We start from the raw sequence: 23,973 nt of genomic DNA on the forward strand, positions 1-23,973 counted from the left end.
AACAGCTGCAGTTCTTAGTAACAGTCTTATCAGGTAGCAGGAAGCTAGTGCATCCAGTCTGTCAATGGTTTATGCTTAGAATGATAAGAAAAGCTGTGAATGGTTTCAGGAAATCCTAGTAATGTCACCAAATGCACTTTTTTCTTCCAAATCAGTGTGTTGAAGGTGAATCAACAATAAATAAGCCTGGAAAACAACATTTTTCTAGGCATCTCTTAAAGCCTCATATGATATTACTTTAAAAATAATTTAATGCGGCCCTGGCCAGGTAGCTCAGTTGGTTAGAGCATCATCACGATATGCCAAGGTTGCAGGTTTGATCCTGGTCAGGGTGCATACAAGAATCAATCAATGAATGCATGAATAAGTGAAACAACAAATTGATCTTTTTTGCTTTCTCTCTCCCTCTTTGTCTCTAAAATCAATAAATTTTAAAAAGAATTAATGTAAGTAAAAGTCATTAAAAAGCATTATTATACTTTTCTTTCCCTAGGACTTTTCTAAAAGAATTGGAAAAGTGCACTGAAAACCCAGAACTTCTGGCACGTTGTTTTCTCAGGAGAGTAAGTCTGCGTTTCCAGAAAGTCAAAATAACCATGGGAGTCAAGGCAGCCCTTAATTTTCTGTGTAAATGGAAATGTCTGAAAACATATCTGCCTTCTGAATGCAAAGCAGGAGTCCTTCGCAGTGCTACACGCAGTGTGAGATGTGTCCAGTGCGATGAGCTCACCCTGATAGATGGGAGCCCCTCACAGGCCTGCCTTCCTGCAAAGCCCAGTGAAATAAGACTGCTCCCCCGCCCCCAGGGAAACCCAAAGCAGGCGATCCTGAATGACTCTGCATGAAAAACCTAACTCTTTTAGGACCAGAATCACACTAACATCCCTCACTTCTTGTAGTAATACTCTCACGAGAATTATCGATGTTAAACTGAAAATCCCTGAAGATGTGCTGACTTCCATTTTATTTCTTACAGCATAGAGGGTGGTTAGAAAATGTTAAATCTACAGCCTCTCTGATGTTTAGCACCCAAATTGTGAACTTCTTGTCTTAAAATGACATACCTCCGACTACCTGCCTTCCAGTCGCAGAGCCCTCCTCCCTGTCACGGCTTCTGCACCCCTGCTTTGGAAAATGAACAGGCTGTCTGGGCCGGTGCTGGGGGAGCTGGCCCGGAGAGATGTTTTGCTCAACACCTTTCCCCACCCAGGGCTCCCCTGCTGGTAGGACTGTGCCCTCCTGGTGCCCTCCACTTTCTGAATCTTTCCCATTTCTTCTCTTTATCCCGGCTAGCCCTTTTTCTCAGTCTCTTCCTTGTTTTTCTTCTGTGATCCTGAGACAACAGAGCAAGCAACTTCAACATTTATTAACAACCCAAATTATGATCGATAAGTTTAAGAGCAGTACTTGTAAAAACGGAAAGCCAGCAAACAAAAATTCCCTAGGTTTCGGCCCTGGCCAGTTGGCTCAGCGATAGAGCGAAGGCCTGGTGTGCAGGGGACCCAGGTTCGATTCCCAGCCAGGGCACACAGGAGAAGCGCCCATTTGCTTCTCCACCCCCCCTCCTTCCTCTCTGTCTCTCTCTTCCCCTCCCGCAGCCAAGGCTCCATTGGAGCAAAGATGGCCCGGGCACTGGGGATGGCTCCTTGGCCTCTGCCCCAGGCGCTAGAGTGGCTCTGGTCGCGGCAGAGCGACACCCCGGAGGGGCAGAGCATCGCCCCCTGGTGGGCAGAGCTTCGCCCCTGGTGGGCGTGCTGGGTGGATCCTGGTTGGGCGCATGCGGGAGTCTGTCTGACTGTCTCTCCCCGTTTCCAGCTTCAGAAAAATAAAAAAAAAAAAAAAAAAAATCCCTAGGTTTCAAGGTATTTGACATAATGGAAAAAGAGAGCTTTCAACCTTCAGAGCTCCTGACCAGCTTAGAAGTCCCCTTGCATGGCCTGTGTGGGCTTTCCAAACAGCCCATCATGGGTTTTTCATCAAGGACTAGAATTCAACGTACCACACTAAAAACTATTTTGTATTCATCCCTGATTAATTTCATTTTAGAATTTTTTTACAGAATTATCAATGTTTTACATTACTTTGCAATTTTGCATTCATCAAACTGATGTGAAATCTAGTTTCATAGTGTAGATATATTTTATAAATGCTGGTACTGGCTAGGTAGTTCAGTTGGTTGGAGCATCACCCCAATGAGTGAAGGATGTGGGCTCCATCCCCAGTCAGGGCACATACAAGAATCAACCAATGAATGCATGAGTAAGTGCAACAACAAACCAAAGTTTTTCTCCCTCCCTTCTTTTCTCTAAAATCAATCTTTTTTTTTTTTTTTTAAAGAAACACATTAGCCCTGACTGGACAGCTCACTTGGTTAGAGCATCATCCTGAAGCACGGAGCTTGCCAGCTCAGTCCCCCTCAAGGCACATACAGGAACAGATCAATGTCCTGTCTCTCTGTCTCCTCTCTCTCTCTCTAAAAATCAATAAAAAAATTAAAAAATAAATACATTATAAATGCTTATGTCATTATTGCAAAGGCACTTAAATTTTTGAATAATAAAAGAACCAAATTTCTGTGGGGAAAAAACGGATGTAATCAAATAAAAATTGTCCATCTATGAGGAAATCGTCAGGGAATTGCTAACTAATCTTTTCTTAGAAGAATTCCTCTTCTACACGAATACAAAGCTATTTATAGTCTCCCCTATTGGGAGACATCTTAGAAATCATTAATCCAGACCACAAGCTCCGCATGTAATCTTACATGATATATAATGTCGGAGATAAAAAAAATAGGTAATGAATTTTTATCTTAGAACCACAACGATCTAATCTTTGCAAATCCTTGAGGGAACTGACTGCTGCTGTGCACAGACTTGCATTTGTTAGCCAACAAGGCGGGCCTGTCATCCTTTATTTATTTTAGCAGTTTACTTTTTCTCAGTAGTATTTGCAGAATTCCACTAAGCATGGCTCTGAAGTTTGAAATTTTGCTCTGGCCAAGTGTTTTATTCAGACTCTGTAGCCCATAGCACCCAGGGAGATTCTGCCCCAGAGGCCAAGCTCTAGGTAAAAGAATATTTGTCAGTGGTTTTCTTTGAGTTTCATCTGCTCAGTGGAAAGAGCGCTAGGATGGAACTCAGGAAATGGAACTTCTTATCTAAGTTGAGCTGCTGCCACATGATCTCAAGAAAACCTTGGAGTCTCACTTTCCTTCTCCACACAACAAGCTTAGTAATAACAATATGTCAAGTTGTTGTGGAAATAAAATAAAATACTGTACTTCCCCATGTATAAGATGCACCTTTTTTTGAAAAATTTGGAGTCTAAGAACTGGGTGCGACTTACACAGTGGTTGTAGATTTTTTTACTTGCATTTCCCACTTTTTTGTGCTTGTTTTTGTGCTCATTGTTGAAGACATTCGTCATCAGACACAGATGAGGACAAGCTAATGGATGGGAGTTCTGACAGTGATAAGGAGTTGTATGAATTTTATGATGAATTAAACTTGAGTTCAATAACTTTATGTAATAATTTTTTTTTTCAAATTTCGGGCCCCGAAATTAAGGTGCATTTTATACATGGAGTGTCTTATACATAGGGACAGTAATGCATGCAGAAGGGTTCTACAGAGTAAAAAGTGCTTTGATAATAGCCTACCATTTGCTGGGTACTCTGAATGTATCAGGCATTTGTTGAGAGGTTCCTATACATCATCTCATTTAATCTCACAAGTCATCAGAGTTGATTGCTGCTGTGAGCCCACTTAACAGATGAGAAAACTTGAGGTGTAGGAAGGTTAAATAACTTACGTATATATGTCCTCAGGCCATATAATTTGGAATTGACAAAGCCAAGAACTGAACCTGGGCCATACACCACTAGAGCCTACAGTCTTAATTCATAAGCACTAGTGTGTGAATCTGAGTTTTTGCTAGTAACCTTTTTAACCTGATTTACTCTATAAGGAAGTGAGGGGAATTAGGGTACTTTCATATACTGCTGGTTAGTATGCATCCTTTCTCTGAAAAATTTTGGACTGAAGAGCAAATTAAGGGCAACAGTTATATTTCTGTCCTTGAAGGGCTGTAGTATTTATTCTGTGTTGCTCCAAGTGCAGACACATACCCGAGGGGTGAAGGTGGCAGGAATACCGACTGAGCTCCCCATGCACCCAGGAACCAGGTCCGTCTTTGTTACTGGGAAGTTTGGGGGAAGGTGGCTGATGACTGCTGAGGACATTTCACCCTCCAAAGTCACCTTCAGCTAAAGAGAGTTGTTTGGTGGTGAGTGCTGAAAGCAGAGACACCTTGAATTCTTTTAGGTGCTAAAGGCCATTGTCTTTGTGCTCTGATACACTATTTGTGAATGAGATGCCTTAATCAATTTGTAATGTTTTATAAGCCTGGCCTGCTGGATGGCTGGAATGTTTCCCATGTCTAAGCTACTATGCTTTGAGAGCCATTGAGTTTAACAACTGTGCTTAGCATAGTGCCAGCACATAAAAACACTCACTCACATGAAAGTATTATTGTTAGGCTTTGAATTATTATTCTAGTTCCTTAACCAGTCTGAACAGCATTTCCCAGGGGCCACTTCTCTTTCTAAATGTGAGTGTGTGTGTGTGTGTGTGTGTGTGAGAGAGTGTGTGTGTGTGTGTGCATGTGTGCACAAATGCATGCCATGTTTTCTGGAGAGAGAAGCAAAATACCGTTGCTATAGTTCTTGTAGTGAAATGACCACTTAAAATCCATCAGAAAGGAAGAGATACAGAAATGAAACTCACTCACTACAGCAGTGTGTTTAGTTTCTTTAAATTTACTTTATTGATTTGAGAGAGAAAGAGAGAGAGAGAAAGAGAGAGAGAGAGACAGAGAAACATTGATCTGTGTGTATCCTGACCAGGAATCAAACCCACAACTTTTGTGCTTCAGGACAAAGCTCTACCCAACCCAGCTATCTGGCCAGGGCTGTGGCAGTGTGTTTAGGAGTAGACAGAGTTGAAGCTGTGACGGGGAAATAACCCATGTCCACATGAAGGACATCAAGAATTGGCCTTGGGCGGAAATATAGGGACATAGAAATCTGAAAGGAAGTAACCATGTAGGCCTCTGCCAGAGCAGCACGGGTTCTGTGGCGAGCACAGCCCCCATGGACCAGGTCCTCCTGGTGGCGCGGATGAAGCCACAGCTGACCTCACTGGCTTGGGGTATCTTTTCCAGCTGGGATATTGGCAGATGTGTGTCCCTGCTGCGGTCTCAAAGCCGCACAAGCACTTGGAATTGCTGTGGATGCCTAGCTCTGAGAAAGTCACGTACTTTGCTCTTCTCACTTTGCTCTTCTCCGAATCCTGTGCTACAGCTCAGAGATGTCCGAGGCAGAGCCTGCCACTCTGGGCCTTGCCCACATGATTTAGATCTGTGTGGTTTTGTCTAAACCACCACACTTTCCTTCTATGGTGGTTTCTACGATGATGGTAATAAGGACAGGGTGTTAATTTTATCACTCACTGAACAACTATTGGGGGGGGACTGTTTTGTGAAGACATTGAATAAAGAGCAGAGGAGGAAAGATACAGATCAAAACTGACTCCTGTTCATGAATTTACTTGTTTATTTTCTGGAGTCTTGTGATTGCTCCCACTGCACTTTGCTGAGACCTGTGCTTAGTACTGACAGCTACGTCAGCCCCCTTTGTCTCCCCCTCACACACGCACTCCTGCACACAGAAACTGGTGTGCCTCCCAGAGCCTCACACACTGGAAAACTCGGGCTTGTCGAACGTGTGAATAAACTGTATTATCCTGTCCACTTCCTGAAACATACTACCTGATTAATTTGTTCTATTTTTTTTTTCTCACACAGAAAGAAGATCTTCAGATATATTTTAAATATCATAAGAATCTGCCCCGGGCTAGGGCAATATGGCAAGAATGTCAGGACTGTGCCTACTTTGGGGTAAGGTTGGGATTACAGGTCTCCCACAGATTGTTTTCCCGGGACAATGTTTATGTGCATCAAAGATTTAAAGATACCAATTTGGAGTGTCATGTAAAAAATATGACAGCAAAATGTAGGATGGAGCCATACAGAAGAAAATCATAAAAATAAATTTTTCAAGATATCAAAAGTATGAACTAAGCTGAGGAGTTTGGCCTTGAGATTTGTGTTTATTACAAGTCTCTCTCCAATTGTGAAATTACATGTTGGGAGTTTTGAGGCTTCCCTGGGTGTCTGTGGGCAGGCCTGTGAGGGGCAGCTGAAGCCTGGTGAGAAAACCGGAGTCCTCTTCTAGGAAGGGTTTTAAAATGGAATTAAGTCCAAAAGGCTAGACACGGGGGCTCCCTGGAATGATATCAGGAAGCCATCACATACTCTCCAGACTCAGAATGGCCTCAGGAGACCCCACCACACTGAAACGCAAAGACAGGCTGCTTCCTTTTCAGAAGGATCTGAAACGCCCCTCTGTCTTCTAGTGGACTTGCTTTCTAAAAGAAATAAACAGCCCTGATTCCCAGTTGCCTGTAAAAATACTAGCCCAGGAGTCCCCTTTCCCCTTTCTTTCATTCCACATGCTGCCCCGGAGGACTGAACAACTTAGTAACAGTACGAGACTGGTCAACACAGCTGCCCCTCTTGCGTGAAGAGCTCATTTCACTTCTCGTATTTAAATGTCACTTTTGTTCTGTTTTATGTGTTGTTTGTTTTGTTTTGTGTTGTTTCTATTTGTTTTTTAAAGGTATGCCAGCGCCAATTGGATCACAATCTCTCTCTTTTTATGTATCTTAGAAGACCAAGCCAGAGACTTCTAAAATACCAGATGCTGTTGAAGGTAAAGTCAGTGATACAGGGCTCTTCTGTGTTGGCAAAACAGACAAATGCACTATGGTGCTCTTTGCCTTAGATGTGTAGAGTCATGACTTTGTCTTCCAAAGATGAAGGTATTTAACATTTGAGCGGGCCCACCTCAATAAGGCTTTAGACCAAAGAACTGTAGAGTTGAAACGGCCCTGGGAGCCAGGCTAGCCCAGCATGCAGCCAAGGCATGAATGTCTGAGGAGCCCAGCGTAAGGGAGAGGGGTCCTTGGGAGCCAGGCTCGAAAGGGGGCTGTGGCCACATGCTGGCAGCTGAGAGGGTGGGGAGGCAGCCAGACTCTATTCTCGTAGGATATCTCCATGTAAGAGATCATCGCTCCATTTTACAGATGAGGCAAGGAGCTTCAGGAAGGAGGGGTGGTTTCCCCCAAGGTCACTGTTTTACATGCATTAAGACAGTGGAAGGAAGAAGGCAGAACTGGAGTGTTCACTCCTTTTGCCACATCTGCCTGCACCCTTAGATTTAGCATCTTTCTCAAGAGCATTATAATGGAATGAATTGTGCTCTGCAGAATTCTCGGCAGTTCTTTTCTCCCGGGCGGGACACTCCTTTCACACCCGCAGGACACTCCCAGGCACCCAGACAAGCCGGGAGGGACTGCCAGGGCCACTTCCCCGGGCGTGAGCTCAGGGAAAGGTTGGGGCCACCTCTCCCAGTTGTGTTTAGACTGAACCTTGATCAGCAGCTCTTGCCCAATGGCTACTATCTTTTAATAAAAGTATGAACCGCTGCTGTTCACCAGATACCTCCCCATGTGTATTTTGTACTTACTCCCCACAACCAGATGTGTCAGACAGTCTCTGGAGTGTGAAGAAACTGAGGCTCATGGAGGATAAGCTCATGGCCCAATATTTGCCCTCAGAAAAAGTTACCCTTTCAGCTTTGCCCCAGCAGTCCCCTCCTGGGCTGGCCAGGCTCTGCTGCTGCCAGTTGTGGCATTACTAGACCCCCAGGCCTGGGTTTTCTCATACGTAAAAGGAGATACCAGAACCTCCTCCTCGCTGGCAGAAGCAGTGAGGACACATGGAGAGAGCTTGCTCAGCACTAACCCACAGGAAGTGCCCATGATGTGCAGCTGCTGTTTTACATATGGAGACGTCACTCCAGTTTGGGAATGAGAATGTGACTCACTGCTTTCTAATATGAGTGGTATTTGTGAGCATGTTTTGATACAGCACTCACTCAGGGCCTTATACGTCTCTGACTGTCCCATCCTAAATCATGAAGTCTTACCACAGGGCCCAGAAAAGTGGGGGGACCCACTGGGGGTCTTCACTCCCTTGGCCTGGCTGCATCAGGGACTGAAGGACTCAGGTTTTCCCTTTGAAGTGCTGTTGACACTGTAAGTTCCACTTGCAGGGGCTGTAGGGCACGGGGATTAGAAACACAGAGTCCAGGGTTAGACATCCTGGGTGTGGACCCAGCTCTGACAGCTGTGTGAACACAGGCAGGTTATGTAACTGCTCTCAGCCTGTTCCTCACCTGCAGAATGAAAGTAGTAATAATACTTTCCTCGTATGCTTTTGGGGAGCATTAAATGAGGTAATACATGTTAAAAATACTTAGAAGATGTTGTTAGCTTTACTGAGGAGATGAGACAGAATCACTATAAACTGATCCTTGGGAATCTGTGCAAAACCAAGGCAGGCTACTCAGGGCAGCCCAGTTTTTCCCACCGAGAAGCATGCTGGGCGCCCAGAAACGTAAGCTGAGGCGCTGGCAGCAGTGTGGACAGAGAAAGGACCTTGTGGTGGTCTCCATCCTGAGGAACTGAGCTCACTCTGCAGCTCCTTGGGAAGAGCCTGGGTGCTGGACTGACTGCATCGTTGGCTTAGAGAGGACTGTGGAATCCTGCTGCAGAGAGCTTTTCTAAGTATAAAGAAAGGGGAGGGAATGATTGATTATACAATACCATGAAATACAGACACATGAAAACTTGGGGAAAATATATCAGCAAGATATGTGTCCAATGGTCAGCATGCTTAATGAGTTCATAGAAATAAAAAAGAGAGAGATCTATAAAATGTTTATTATCTTATCTGAGACATTATTAAAATTAATAGTCATGACCAAGAGTTTTTTGAGTACATAATGTCTAATGAGTTGAAGCAAGTTAATTATAATATATTATTATCAGCATATGTTAGAAAGAGATTCATTGCCTGATCTGTGGTAGCACAGTGGATTAAGCAACAACCTAGAACGCCGAGGTCACCAGTTCAAAACCCTGGGCTTGCCTGGTTAAGGCACATATGGGAGTTGATGCTTCCTGCTCCTCCCCCCTTCTCTCTCTCTCTCTCCCCCCCCTCTAAAAATGAATAAATAAAATATTTTTTAAAAAGAAGAAAGAAGGAAGGAAGGAAAGAAAGAAGGAGAAAGAAAGAAAGAGAAAGGAAGGAAGGAAGGAAGGAAGGAAGGAAGGAAGGAAGGAAGGAAGGAAGGAAGGAGCATTTAGGGATTCATTGAGCTCATGATTTTATCAAACAGGCTAAGTGATGGATGGAAACTACCAAATTTAAAATAGAGAATTTTTCTTGCCTGGATTTTGTTTAATTAAGATATAGTTTGCAAAATGGTGCATTATTTGTTTACTGTAAGTTTTGCTTATTGCAAGGATATTGTAGAATAGGTGGGCATGCTGCTTTCTCATATAATCTAACTCAGATAATAAGAGCAACATTCATTTTTCTTTTAAAAATTTAATTATCAAAATAATTAATGAGGAGATTAGTAAATGTTACAAATTTTCAGCTGTAAGATGAATAAGGTCTGAATACCTAATGCAAAACATGGTGACTATATCGTATTATTGAAATTTGATAAATGTATTATATAATTGAAGTTTGCTAAGATAGTAGACCCCCCAAAAAAAACTAAACCCACAATAAATATGTGAGGTGATGGATGTGTTAATTAACGCAATTGGGAGAATTGGGAATCTTTTCACAATGTTTACATGTATCAACTCATCATGATGTACACTTTCAATATCTAACAATTTTATATGTCAGATATACCTTAACAAAGCTCATATGTAAAAAAGAATTAATAATAAAAAAATGAAAGAAGGACAGAAGCAGTTTACAAAGGAATTAAAAAATGTTAGTGGCAAACATTTTTTTGAAAGGTCTACCTCACCAGTTATCTAAGAAATTCAAGCTAAAAAACAATGAGGTAGGATTGCTGTTAATTCAATTGGGCAAACTTTTTGATTAAATGGCAATTCTCAGTGTAGGCTAGGAGCTCATGAAACAAGATTTCTAAGTGGCTAGCAGGAACATAGTCCTTCTCTAAAGAACTTAAAATTATGCATCAAAACTTAAAATTAACAATTCCACCTCTAAGAATTTATCTTTAGGAAAAAATGAGGAACCTAACTATTTAACAATAGTAGAGATTAATCAGTATGATTTATGTGTAGGATGTATTGCTGCTGCAATTTAAAACATGTTTTTTAAAAAATATGTCATGAGAAAAATAAACATTTATGATGCTGCTGAGTGAGAGAAAGCAGGCTACAAAACAATGTGTGCACTATGATTTTATTTGCAGAAAGAATACTATGCCAAACCTATCATTCGTTCTTTCCCTCTTGTGACGGACAGACTCGTGCACATTCTCATTTCACTTAGCATTTGTCTCTAGCTTGTGTGCCCAGTAGGTTTAGTCCGTGTTCTACTTTCTGCTCTTCAATAAGGCTTTTGGGTTAATGCAGGACCTGCTGGACTTTGAGTCTCCTGAGGATTTGGAGATAGACCCAGGTGACCTAGAAGGAGGTCCAGCTAAGGTAATGGATGCTAACTATTGTTTTATATAACTGTTAATGCTGTTTGTCCGTGGGTGTGAGGCTTTATGACAATTTTGTTTTCCTTGCTTAAAATTGCTATTGTCTAAATTATGTAAAATTGTATGTATTTCATAATTCATAATCAGGAAAAAACAAAAAAATTAAATGCAATTTCAAAGTGGGGATTTGTAGCAGGATAAGTGGTAACATTTTCTTTCTTTCGTATAAAAATGTTTTAACAGCAATACAAATAGGAATGTGTAAAATGCATACATAAAAGACTGAAGTAAAGATGATAAAATCTCTACTTTGGTTTTCCTGCATAGCAGAATGAATTATTTTTATTTATTTATTTGTTTATCTAATTTGTGTACATCATGTCCTGTTGTCCTCCAAGAGTGTGTCTATGTGTGAGCATGCATGTCTCTAAGACAGATAGTCAAGTTTCTCTTGGAGGAAATGGTGGCCTACCAAGTTAGGAAGAAATTTGTGGCTTAGCAATAGAGTTTCTTAAATTTCCTATTAAATATTCTGGTTTTATCAAGAAAAGCCTGAGACGGCCCTGGCTGGTTGGCTCAGCGGTAGAGTGTTGGCCTGGCGTGAGGGGGACCCGGGTTCGATTCCCGGCCAGGGCACATAGGAGAAGCGCCCATTTGCTTCTCCACCCCCCCCCTTCTTCTCTGTCTCTCTCTTCCCCTCCCGCAGCCAAGGCTCCATTGGAGCAAAGATGGCCCGGGCGCTGGGGAAGGCTCCTTGGCCTCTGCCCCAGGCGCTAGAGTGGCTCTGGTCGCCGCAGAGCGACGCCCCGGAGGGGCAGAGCATCGCCCCCTGGTGGGCAGAGCGTCGCCCCTGGTGGGCGTGCTGGATGGATCCCGGTCGGGCGCATGCGGGAGTCTGTCTGACTGTCTCTCCCCGTTTCCAGCTTCAGAAAAATACAAAAAAAAAAAAAAAAAAAAAAGCCTGAGACATGTGTCTCAAGATTAGCAGTCATTTGCATACCTTCTCAGTTCAGGATGTGTGGTGGGGACCCCTTGATATTAGAAGCTCAAGACACAGGAAATAGCTTTACAGTCTGGAGCAGGGGGAGCTAGCCTGAGCTAGATTGGGTTAGTAATGTTTATAAGGCTTTTTCTGAGCCCTACAGTACCAGTATAAAACTGGGAAGGAAAGAGAATAGAAACAGTTGAGTCTCTAAAAAGAAACTGAGTTATAAGTGTTAGGTAAAGAGGAAGATGACTAGTATAAGAACTTTAAATCCACTACTGATGATGTTATATATGTGATGATGTTATATATATAAAATCAGGTGAGGGTCTGCTGTCTTTCACCAGGACTAGAGCATATTTATTGTGAGGAAGAAGGTAAGAATCCACAGCAAATTGTTCAGTGGAGACAGTGCTCTGCTCCATTCATCAGTGCTGTCACTTGTATCTTTGACCTAAAAATGCTAGTGTCCAGCCTGACCAGTGGTGGCACAGTAGTGGTGGATGCTGGTCCCTGGTTCAAAACCCTGAGGTGGCCGATTTGACCACAGCAACCAGCTTGGGCGTGGGGTTACTGGCTTGAAGCCCAAGGTCACTGGCTTGAGCCCAAGATAGCTGAATTCAGGATCTGGATGCATGGTGTTCTACAACTCATGAGTAATATGAACATGAAATTGTGTCCCCTGTTGGTAATCTGAGAGACTCACAATTTGACAAGTGTCCACAATTTCAAAAAGGGAAGTTTTAGATGGTGGACCCAGGAAACTGAAACATGAACATTATTGACTGTTAGTTACATTGCAGATCAATTATTAAAGAGTGATTTACAAGTAATGAGTAATAAGCAGTGATATTTAGGTGCTTGCAGTGGTTCCTGACATGATTTGCAGTCCTAAGGTGTCAGACATTCTTTGCCACCAGCAGGCAGGGTGTGCCAGGATTGGTTCTGTGACCGCTGTGGCTGATTTGGCTTTAGATTGTGCGGTGGCGTCCAGTGAGTGCCCAAGGTGCTGGCCTGAGTAACGGCTCACTGGCTCGCCTTGAGTCCCCCTGTCAATACAAGAAGCAACCAATGAGCAGCCAAAGTGAAGCAACTATGAGTTGATGCTTCTCGCGTGCTCTCTTCCATCTCTCTTTTCTTCTCTCTCTCTAATAAGTAAAAAACAAAACAAAAACAAATATGCTAATCTCCAGTACTTCTGCAGAGATTAAGGAAATCGATACACAGTGCTTCACTGACATCATGCAGTCGAGGACAAAGAGGTAGGGCTACATGGCGCAGCAAAGAGCGATCTGTTCTTTGGTGTAGAAATTGATGTGTTTAAAAAATGGAAGAAATCAAAATCTTTTTGTTTGCACTTACTAAATTACATACATATGCTATTAAGTAGCAGGAGAATAAAATACTGAGAACCTAAGCAGAAGCCTTTCAAGCTGAAACAGTCATTCCAGTTCCATCCTAAGTGTTACAGTGTAATAACTGAAACATCGGTGTTGTGATTTAGCAGATCTAGCTTTTCCACGTAATGCTGCGTGTTTGTGTTTGGGAGCACAGGCCTGGTTGAGGTGCAGGCGGGAGGGCTGGGAGGGGAGGGCGGGAGGAGGGGCTCAGCTGCAGGAGAGTCCAAGTGGCAAACGAAACCACTGCAGCGTTTACACGTAAATCATTAGTCAACCTCCACATGGCAGCCTAGTCTTTGTCTCGACAGGTGTTTAAAATAGTCATCTCTAGGATGGTTTTAAGGATAATTTTATCCATGGGAGTAAGACTTTCCCATTAAATGTAGGAATATGATACTCAGATTACACTTTTCCATAGGCCCTAGGAATGGATGTGTAAAAAGGAACAGCCGATTTAAAGGGTTTTTTTTTTTCTTTTCATGCTTTAAAAAAGCTCAGTGTGTTTCTTAAGAGGAATATAATGCCCATGGTTTTATGAACTTCACTCTTCATTAGGACAATCTACAGAAGTGTGGTTGATGATAAACCAGCAAATATCTGCAGCCATCATTCTCTGGGAGCAGGGAAACAGATGGGCATCCCCGCCTTCTCAGATGCTTCGTGTTGGTTCGACCTGTGGCTGCTTATCTCTGTCCTGTTTTCCTTCTTCACTGGGTAGATGGTTTACATTTTGATTTCCAACAAGGCATTTGGTTTCCACAGGAGAGGTCAAAGAGGACCAGGAATTCCGCATTCTCAGCTGAACTACAGCAGGCCTTGGACATGATGGAGGATTTGATCAAGTCCTGTGAACTGGCCGTGGACCTGGCAGCAGTCACTGGATGTCCGGTATGTTACGCTCCATAGCAGCTGTTGGAAACTCACGTGAGAGGCAGGCTCGATGTAACAAAGGTAGGAGGTGCTGTGGTGAAGTCAAAAAAATGATTTACGGTAAAGGAATTTGACTCTGGGGCAAGTAGCCTACATCAATCGGCAAACCTGTGCTACGAGATTCCAAGCAGCCCCTCGGTGTTTTCAGGAGTCTTGAGTTGTATTCCTCATGATCCAGGCTGACCTGTGCTCTGGAAATGCCCAGAACTCAGCAGTCAAATCTCCATGGGCAGGGGAGATTGCTAAAAGAGTAATTTATTTTGACTCATGGCACTATTGAAATAGTAAACAATTTCCCTTCTTGACTCAGATTTTCTCCATGAAGATTACTTTGAAAATGGGTCTTAAGTGAAAGTCTCAGCCCGTTTTACACCACAGAAGCCAGAGAGGCTGACCAGCCCCTATTGCACATCCCTGAAGCCACACGGTTGAAGGAGAATGCCAGGAGCGGCCATGCGGGGAGCTGGGCCATGTCGAGTCCCGCGCTGCTGTTAGCCGAGAGCAGGCCCGTCCCCAGCGCCCCCGGCCAGCCATCCTTGGTAGCTGTGCGGCCGACTGCTTGGGCCTGGAACATAAGTAGTGTTCAACTGGCTTTTGCTGTGCAGTACTCTAGCTTTTAGCAGATATATTCATTTTCTGTCGTTGTCATAACAAATCACCACGAACTTGGCGGCTTAGTACAGCACTCATTTATCATCTTACAGTTCCATGGGGCAGAAGTACAGCACAGTCTCACCAGGGGCTAAAATCAAGGTGTCGGCCTTCCTTTTCGGAGGCTCTAGGAGACAATCCACTCCTTGTATTTTCCATTAAAACAAAACAAAAAAGACCCCAACATTTTTTGGCTGCTGACCACCGCCTCCACTTCAAAGCCAGCAACAATGAGATGAGTTCTGGAATGATTGCATCACTCTGATCTTTTCTTCTTTCTGCTACTCTTCCACTTTTTAAGGACTCTTGTGATTACACTGGACCCACCCAGATAGTGCATGATAATCTCCCCATCTCAGAGTGAGCTGGTTAACCATTCTAATTCCATCTGCAATCATTCATGAGCATGCGCCCTGGCATTCTCTCAGATTCCAGGGATTGGGGTGTGGACCATTTTGGGAGGCTATTATCTGTTTACCTTATAGGGATCAAGCATTCTGAGAATTACATTTCACACACTTTCCTTCTCTCTCTCTCTTTTTCCTTTTCCTTTTTACCTGGTTTTAACATACTGCTTATTGAGGTCTGGGCAGATGAAATGACCTTTCTTATCTTTCTTTGTCATGAATCAAACCATGAAAATTAATTAGGGACAAAAATTGTGATTTTTAAAAATGTGCCACCCCCTGGTATTTCTCTGGCCAGCATCTTGGAAACAGGTTTGCTGGGCAGTGATGTTGTTACTGTCTCCTGGGACTCCCGAGTGCTCTCTGTTTACTCCTGATGCATGATTCAGCAGGGTGTTCATGAACCACAGGGAGCGAGAGGAGATCATGTTCTTGGTAATAATTTTTTTTTCTTTGGCTAAGGACAGTCAAGGAAGCAATTTGTTTAACCATTTTGCGACACGTTTTGGTTCTTTCCTTTTTATCTTTGAACATGTGTCAGCCACTCCTATTAGAGATCCTATAGCCTGAATCAAATAAATGTTACACAGAGCAGGAAACTCCCAGCTATTATTCTGAATATAACAAAGGAGGAGGAAGTCATGAAAAAAGAATTATTAAAATGTGAGTAAACAGCGATCTATACTAATTTCATACCAGACAACTTGTGTGCAAATCAGATGAACCAGTTTATAGAATTTTAGAGATTTTACACCAATTACAAAAAATCTTTTTTTTCTCCATGAGTCCTCAGAATTGCACCTTTGACATACACTCTATGGCAGGGGTCCCCAAACTACGGCCCGCGGGCTACATGCGGCCCCCTGAGGCCATTTATCCGGCCCCCGCAGCACTTCTGGAAGGGGCACCTCTTTCATTGGTGGTGAGTGAGAGGAGCATAGTTCCCATTGAAATACTGGTCAGTTTGTTGATTTAAAATTTACTTGTTCTTTATTTTAAATATTGTATTTGTTCCCGTTTTGTTTTTTTTTTACTTTAAAATAAGATATGTGCAGTGTGCATAGGGATTTGTTCATAGTTTTTTTTATAGTCTGGCCCTCCAATGGTCTGAGGGGACAGTGAACTGGCCCCCTGTGTAAAAAGTTTGGGGACCCCTGCTCTATGGTTCCTTTTTGGCTAAAACTAACTTGCTTTACATCTTGTACATTAACTAATCTATCTTGAAAGTTTTGTATAATTCTGTTGAATTATAGAGGAGCAGGTATTGGAATTTTCAGCTTTCTGGTTCAGCGACAGGTCTGTGGAAAGAAAAGCTAACTCGCCCAAGGTCACGTGGCCGTCAGCTCATCAGCTTGCTCCATTTCTTGGCTCTCTGCCCTCCCTAGCCACAGGGCCATCCTCACTGCACATTCCTCAGCTGACTCTGTTCGGAGTTTATTAACGATTTCACTACTACAACTCAGGTCTAATGGTCCTGAAACGCACTGCCTGAGGTTTGCAGAGCTTTGCCATGAGGTGTTAAAGGTGAAGGAACGAAATGGCACTTCAGTGGATGAATTCATAATTAACACAGCTAGGAAAACTTCTCTTCTGATATTTACATTTCCTCCTTGTATAGGCTCAGTTCTTGGTTTAATTTAATCACAAAACCTTTTGAAGTTTTATTTCTAAAAAAAAAGTTGCTTTGTGGAACACTGAGGTTTAATTTATTTCTCTCCTTTTGCCCTGTTTTCAATCGAATGTATAATTTAGAGTCCTTGTAAATCCTGACTTGCCAGGAACACGTTCCAGAGTTGAATAGTGAAGGCTGAATGAAACATTTTAATTTTCTGGAACAAATTTATATGATTTACTGAAGGAAGTATTGTTTATTGCAAGTTTATTGTGGGCTAGGCCCAGGTATTTTATTTCTATTTTACTTCCCCACTTTCCTCACCGTCATGTTGGCTACGAAGATAAGGCTGAGTAAACAATCTTAGTGACCCGATGGCCTCGCCTTGCCCATCTCCCCGCCCTCATGACATCTCTAAGTGCCGTAACTGAGGATTAAGTGTATTGAAGGTGCCTAGCACTGTGCCTGGCACCCATGGGTGCTGATGCCGCGCTTGCCCGGGCTGGAGGGGGAGGGAAGGCTCCCCTTTGCTTCTGGCGATTGTCACCCAATTGCCATCCCAGCCTGTCCGTCCCACAGCTTCTGCTTTTCACTTTGGACCAGGCTTCATGCTGACCCATTTATCCAGATGTTTCCTGCTTCTCTGTGCAAGACACCCATAGCTGTCACGGTGCTGTCCCCCCAGGAATGAGAACCTGGCACCCAGGAGAGGTCTCCTTCTGGAGGCTGGCTTCTCTGGTCTCTCTCAGCCAGAGTCGCCCTGTGGCCCAGGGGGTCCCAGTCACCCTTCTCGTGTCACAGCTCTCACAAAGTGTCCACACGTGACAATGGTAGCATTTACTAGTTTATTTTTGCGATCATTTCCCATATGGAGGACGACTTTTCACTTGCACATTTGTTTGGGGTGGCCCTAGTCTATCTCTGAGCTCACGTCCATCCGATTCTTCAACATACTGAAGCAAGGGCCACACCATTACCTCACTGGTAGAAAAACCAGTGTTGGTTGGGTGTGTATTCATTTCCTGGAGCTGCCATAACAACACAGCATGAACTGGGTGGCTTAAAACCACAGAATTTGTTTTCTCACAGTTCTGGTGGCTAGAAGTCCAAAATTAAGGTGTTGGCACAACCGTACTTCCTCTGGAGTCTCTTCCTCCTCACTCCTCTCCTGGCTTCCAGTAGCTTCCGACAGTGCTTGGCATTCCTTGGCTTGCAGCTGCATTCCTCCCATATTTGCCCCTGTCTTCGTGTGACTGTCTTCTATGTGTATGTCTCTGTGTCTGTTTCTTCTTCTCATAAGGACACTGGCCTGCAGGTGAGAGCCCACCTTAACCCAGTATGACTTCATTTGAACTGCATAATTACATCTGAGATCTTATTTTCAGTAGGGTCACAATCTAAGATCCCAAGTGGACATGCGTTTTGGGGAGAGATGCTGTTCAACCCAGTACGGGGGCATCACTGAGTTACCTCCATCATAGTGCTGGGCACAGCTTCTCCCCAGGCACTTACTAAATAACAATAAATGAATAAATACAGTGTGTCCATAAAGTCATGGTGCACTTTTGACCAACCACAGGAAAGCAACAAAAGATGATAGAAATGTGAAATCTGCACCAAATAAAAGGAAAACCCTCCCAGTTTCTGTAGGATGATATGGCAGCATGTGCACATGCGCAGATGATGATGTAACGCTGTGTATACAGTGGAGCAGCCCATGGCCATGCCCGTCGAGATGTGGACGGTACAGAGGAAAGTTCAGTGTGTTCTGTGGCTCGCTAAATTTGAATCCGTGACCAAAGTGCAACGTGAATATCGGCGCATTTATAATGAAGCACCACCACATAGGAATAACATTACTCGGTGGGATAAGCAGTTGAAGGAAACCGGCAGTTTGGTGGGGAAACCCCGTTCTGGTAGGCCATCAGTCAGTGACGAGTCTGTAGAGCCCCTCCCCAAACTGTGGCCCACGGGCCGCATGTGGCCCCCTGAGGCCATTTATCTGGCCCCCCGCCGCACACCCGGAAGGGGCACCTCTTTCATTGGTGGCCAGTGAGAGGAGCATAGTTCCCACTGAAATACTGGTCAGTTTGTTGATTTAAGTTTACTTGTTCTCTATTTTAAATATTGTATTCGTTCCCATTTTGTTTTTTTTACTTTAAAATAAGATATGTGTAGTGTGCTTAGGGATTTGTTCATAGTTTTTTTATAGTCCGGCCCTCCAACAGTCTGAGGGACAGTGAACTGGCCCCCTGTGTAAAAAGTTTGGGAACCCCTGCTGTAGAGGCTATACGGATAGCTACCTAAGGAGCCCTAAAAAATCTGTGCGTGAGCCCACATCAAACTGCACTGAATAGATATGAAACTGGGAGAGTTTTCCTTTTATTTGGTGCAGATTTCACATTTCTATCGTCTTTTGTTGCTTTCCTGTGACTGGTCAAAAGTGCACCATGACTTTACGGACACACTGTACTTGCTAAGGGACAAATATCGGCAAGAGATTGTGCACATGGCCTCTGGCTTTGGGACCAACGACAATCTGATTGGAAAGATAGGATATACATGGTTGAAAAGATGGCCCTGCTCATCCTTGGTCCTGCTCTGAGGATTCCCCTTGCCTGCTTCCCTATGGTGGTGAGTGACCTCCACACAGGCACACATCCTGGCTGTTTAATCGTATCAGAAACATGGTTCTGAGAGTTTGTGCAAGACGACCTGAAGGATACACAGCCCATCCGTTTGGGCTGGACTCAGGTCCAGCGAAGGCCTCCAGGGACCTCCAGTGATGACAGACTTACTGGAAAGGCAGAAGCTCGGACAGGGCCCAGCTCGCAGAGGCGGGAACTGGATGATTCCAGGATCCCCAGCAGGACTAAGGCCATGGCCCGAGAGGGAGCTGGGCTTCTCACCTGTGTGCTCTGCCTGAATGTGCAGGTACAACTGCACACCTGCTGTCCTCTCCCCTGTCCTCTCCCCGCAGCACCCACTGACTGGTTCCTTCTGTGTCTTTCCCTCTTCCTTATGGTTTGTGGTGACTCAGCTTCACTGCTCTGCTTCCTTACTGCTCATTGTACCACCTGTGCGCAGAGAAAGCCTCTCCCAGCCACCACTCCTACCGCTCACTGCCTCCTCCTCAGGCCTCAGCTGAAACAAGGATCAGAGTGGCCATCTGGCATCTTTGCTGCACCAGGCCTCTGTGGTCAGGGGCTAGCGCCTCACTGGTGTCACATCCTTTGGTCAGTTGCCTCCCAAGATGTGAATAGTTGTGCCTACAGGTGGGTGAGGAACCAAGTGCAGAGGTGACAAGGGACAACACCGCTCTCCATGTTTGCCTCCTCAGCGGGGCTGTTTTTCTACGGCCACGCCCTGGGCAGACATCTTAGCTGGCATTGCCCAGCCCTCTACAGGTCATGAGAGAGTGACACCTGGACTTGTTCTCCGCGCCCCCATTGTTCTGGCTTCTTTTAGAATGGCTTTTACAGCCGCGCCAGGAAGTGGTAGCTCCACATTCACCAAATGTGTTCTTAGAAACAGCTTTACCTACAATCCATCCATCTGTCTATCCTGGGATGGGCTTAAGGATGTGCTCAGTATTTAACTTCGTGACCCTTTATGAGGTCCCATGGGAGAAATTTCTCACGTCTTATTAACAGGAATCCATGCTTTTCCTGAACAACTGGTCTAAGTATGTCTTCAGACTTAAGGGTTCATATCACTCACTGTGTTTCTCTGTGTGCTGCCTCCAAGGTCAGAGCTGGGTCTGCAGCGAGTTTACATGGTTTTATGGTATGAGTTTTCTGTACATCTTCACCATTTAATTTTTTCTTCTTTAAAGTTTTCTATTCATTTGAGAGAGAGAGGCATTAACTTAGTTGTGCACTCATTGGTTGCTTCTCAAATGTGCTCTGACCGGGGATCAGACCCATGATTACAGCATGCCAGGATGATACTCTATCCACTGAACCACCCAGCCAGGGCTAATCCTTTTTTTTTCTTTACCCTAATTTCCTTAGTTATTTTCTGTCTTCCCATAATATATGTACTTTATAAGATATATCAAAATTTTTATTTTTATTTTATTTATTCATTTTAGAGAGGAGAGAGAGTGAGAGAGAGAGAGAAAGAGAGAGAGAAAGAGAGAGAGAGAAGGAGTAGGAAGCATCAACTCCCATATGTGCCTTGACCAGGCAAGCCCGGGGTTTTGAACTGGCGACCTCAGCATTCCAGGTCGACGCTTTACCCACTGCGCCACCATAGGTCAGGCAAGAGATATCAAAATTTTTAAATGAGGTAGAGTATAAATACGTTTTTCAATAGAAACTATTGATTACAGTTGTTCATGTGGCAAATAGTAAGCATTTACTTTGGCCAGTTGCCTTGACTCAAACACATTTCTTAAACTATTTATGTCTGTATAGTACAGATTGAATGGGTTGAAAGCAGATAGCAATCAGTGAGTGCTGGAGTGGTTACATTGGCATGACTCCTTGAAGAATTAGGATTGTGTGAAATACTTCTCAAGGCTCCTATGGACCCATCCATCAATCTGTCCTAGAGCCTGTATGACCTAAAACAGGACCACAATGTATTTAGGAAAAAAGGCCTTAGAACTGGGCTCTTTATTGCTCCAGGAGGAGTTAACACATGCAAATTTTACGAAGCAAAAAGAAAAAATTAGCACATAAAATATGTTACGGACTCTACAGGGGATCCTTGGGTTACGACACAGTTCTGTTCCCACAACAATGACATAACTCAAATTTTGGTGTAAGTCAAAACACACCCTAGCAAAAGTCACTTACCTATTTTAACACAGTTGTAAAATTATAATCTAGAACATAAAAATACAACTAAGCCACAGAAAAAGAATATTGCATATTCTTCTGCTGTGCACAACCAAACTAATTTGCCCACGTAGTCCATAAGTACCCCTTGCTCAAGCCAGTGACCTTGGGCTCAAGCTGGTGATCTGTGCTTAAACCAGATGAGCCCGCACTCAAGCCAACAACCTCGGGGTTTTAAACCTGGGTCCTTTATGTCCCAGTTCGATGCTATCCACTGTGCCTCTGCCTGGTCAGGCATATCTCAATATTTTTAAAGTTTTTATAAGTGTGAGAGTCATAAATTCAAATGTCATATGTTGAGACTGTTGTAACCTGTATAGAAGTGACTTGAGTTTATTACTTGTGAATTTTAAAAATATATTCATTTTAGAGAGAAGAGAGAGAAGGAGTGAGAAGGTGGGAGGGGAGCAGCAGGAAACATCAACTCCCATATGTGCCTTGACCAGGCAAGCCCAGGGTTTCAAACTGTTGACCTCAGCATTCCAGGTCAGTGCTTTATCCATTGCACCACCACAGGTCAGGCTCGTGAATTTTTATTTCAGAATTTCAGGAGTACAATTTTTTTAAAAGAACATATTCACAGTTTTTTAAATATAAACAATCGATTGTACAAATGCCTCATCAATTATACATAATGTACATAGTTCTACTATTCATAAACAGAGATTGTAGAGATTTAGCTCAGCTAGATATAACTCACGGAAATTATTCTGTCCTGGTCCTGTTCAAATAATTTTTCCTTTTGCTATTTTGATTCAAGGAAATAAATTCTTGATTATCTGGTTTAAGTGATGTAAGTTTTGAAAAGTATCACATTCCTAGCTCACGTCACTCCACTTCCCGGTAGAGAGAACTCAGAGGAGGCAGGAATACTGCATTAGTACTGTGAACTTTCTATGAGGAAGGTGGGCTTACTGGTGGAGAGAGAGGCGTCGTAGTGTGTGCGCTAGAGCCACACAGGCTTAAAAATAATTGTCATTTGAGATTATCTTTACATGGTTCACTCACTCTGAAAAACTCAGGGTTGAGATAATTACCATTTCCATTACAATGTTATGAAGATTAGGTCATATTAAACTTTCTCCTTTCAGAACAGATCTCATGATCTCAGGTTCTCATAATCATAACGCAGCTGTTAGGATACAGAAGGAATGCATGGATTATTAAAGAGTCAAGATGCATCCCTGGCCAGGTGGGCTCAGTTGGTTAGAATGTTGTCTCAATTTGCCAAGGTTGTAGGTTTGATTTCCTGTCAGGCACATACAAGAATGAACCAATGTGTGCATAAATAAGTGGAATAACAACTCGATGTTTCTCTCTGTCTCCCTCTCTCCCTTCCTTTCTCTCTCTACAACCAGTAATTTTAAAAAAATATCCAGGCCCTTTCTGGTTGGCTCAGTGGATAGAGCGCTGGCCTGGAGTGTGGACATCCCGGTTGTGATTACTGGTCAGGGCACCCAGGAGAAGCATCCATCTGATTCTCTTCCTCACCCTCTTACCCTTCTCTCCTCTTCCTCTCCTGCAACCAGTGGCTCTACTGGTCCAAGCATCAGCCCTGGGTGCTGAGGACAGCTTAGTTGTTCCAAGCATTGGTCTAAGGAGCTGAGAATGGCTCAGCTGATTCTAGCATTGGCCCCAGACGGGTTGCTGGATGGATCCCGGTCAGGGCACATGTGGGAGTCTGTCTCAGTATCTTCCCTCCTCTCACTTAAAATAAACAAACAAACAAACAAACAGACAGACAGACAAATAAAAATTAAAAAGAGATCCATGATGCAGCCAAATTTCTGACTCTCATAAACATAATTCAAAGGTTAATTTCTAGCCCTTGTTAAGCACTGTCATGTAGCAGAAACAAAGAGGAACAAATGGAATCCTACTAGCTAAAATTAATTACAAGACAAAATATTAGAGTACCAATATCTTTAGTTCCAGTATATCTAATATGTAGTATGTTTATTACCTTACACTACCGAACTACTTCCTTATATGCTGAAACTTACAAAATTGTAGTTTTGATGTAGTGACAAATTAGCCTCAGTGACAATTTTAAGATTGTAAACTTCCAATAAACATGATTTATAATTTCAAAACCGACACCTAAGAGTTCTTTCCCTGTCAGATTAATTTAACAGCTTTGTGTTGTGTGTGTCTGTGATTCTAAAAGGATGACATCAGAAAACTGGGCAAGCTGTTGATGCATGGCTCTTTCAACGTCTGGACAATGCACACGGATCGTTATAAGATGAAGGATTTTATTCGATTTAAGCCCAGCCAGAGGCAAATCTATCTGTTTGAAAGGGGAATAGTGTTCTGTAAGATACGGATGGAGCCCAGCGACCAGGGCCTATCTCCTCATTACAGCTTTAAGAAGTCTATGAAGGTAAAGGGGTCCAATTATACCTGGGAGTCATCACACCCTTTGGAGAGAGATATAGTTATCCTTACTGTATAGATGGAGAACTGTAGCTTAGAGAGATG

At 43.4% G+C, this 23,973-nt stretch overlaps 1 protein-coding gene across 14 annotated transcripts in view; it reads left to right on the top strand.

Moving 5' to 3' along the window:
- The window catches only part of MCF2L2 (MCF.2 cell line derived transforming sequence-like 2), a 255,093-nt gene that overhangs the window by 192,856 nt on the left and 38,264 nt on the right, over positions 1–23,973 (top strand). For 9 of the 14 annotated variants that reach the window (XR_010726901.1, XM_066241647.1, XM_066241644.1 and 6 more), the window contains 6 exons: positions 494–563; positions 5,866–5,958; positions 6,740–6,832; positions 10,593–10,664; positions 13,811–13,936; positions 23,660–23,875. Coding sequence is in view for 13 of the 14 variants with exons in the window: in XM_066241647.1 (XP_066097744.1) it covers positions 494–563; positions 5,866–5,958; positions 6,740–6,832; positions 10,593–10,664; positions 13,811–13,936; positions 23,660–23,875 (670 nt within the window). In the remaining variant the exon portion in view is untranslated. The remainder of the gene's footprint in view (positions 1–493; positions 564–5,865; positions 5,959–6,739; positions 6,833–10,592; positions 10,665–13,810; positions 13,937–23,659; positions 23,876–23,973) is intronic. The other 5 variants (XM_066241651.1, XM_066241654.1, XM_066241656.1 and 2 more) reach the window with 1 other exon arrangement.

Source organism: Saccopteryx bilineata, chromosome 8 (assembly GCF_036850765.1).
Source record: "Saccopteryx bilineata isolate mSacBil1 chromosome 8, mSacBil1_pri_phased_curated, whole genome shotgun sequence".
Lineage (NCBI taxonomy): Eukaryota > Metazoa > Chordata > Mammalia > Chiroptera > Emballonuridae > Saccopteryx > Saccopteryx bilineata.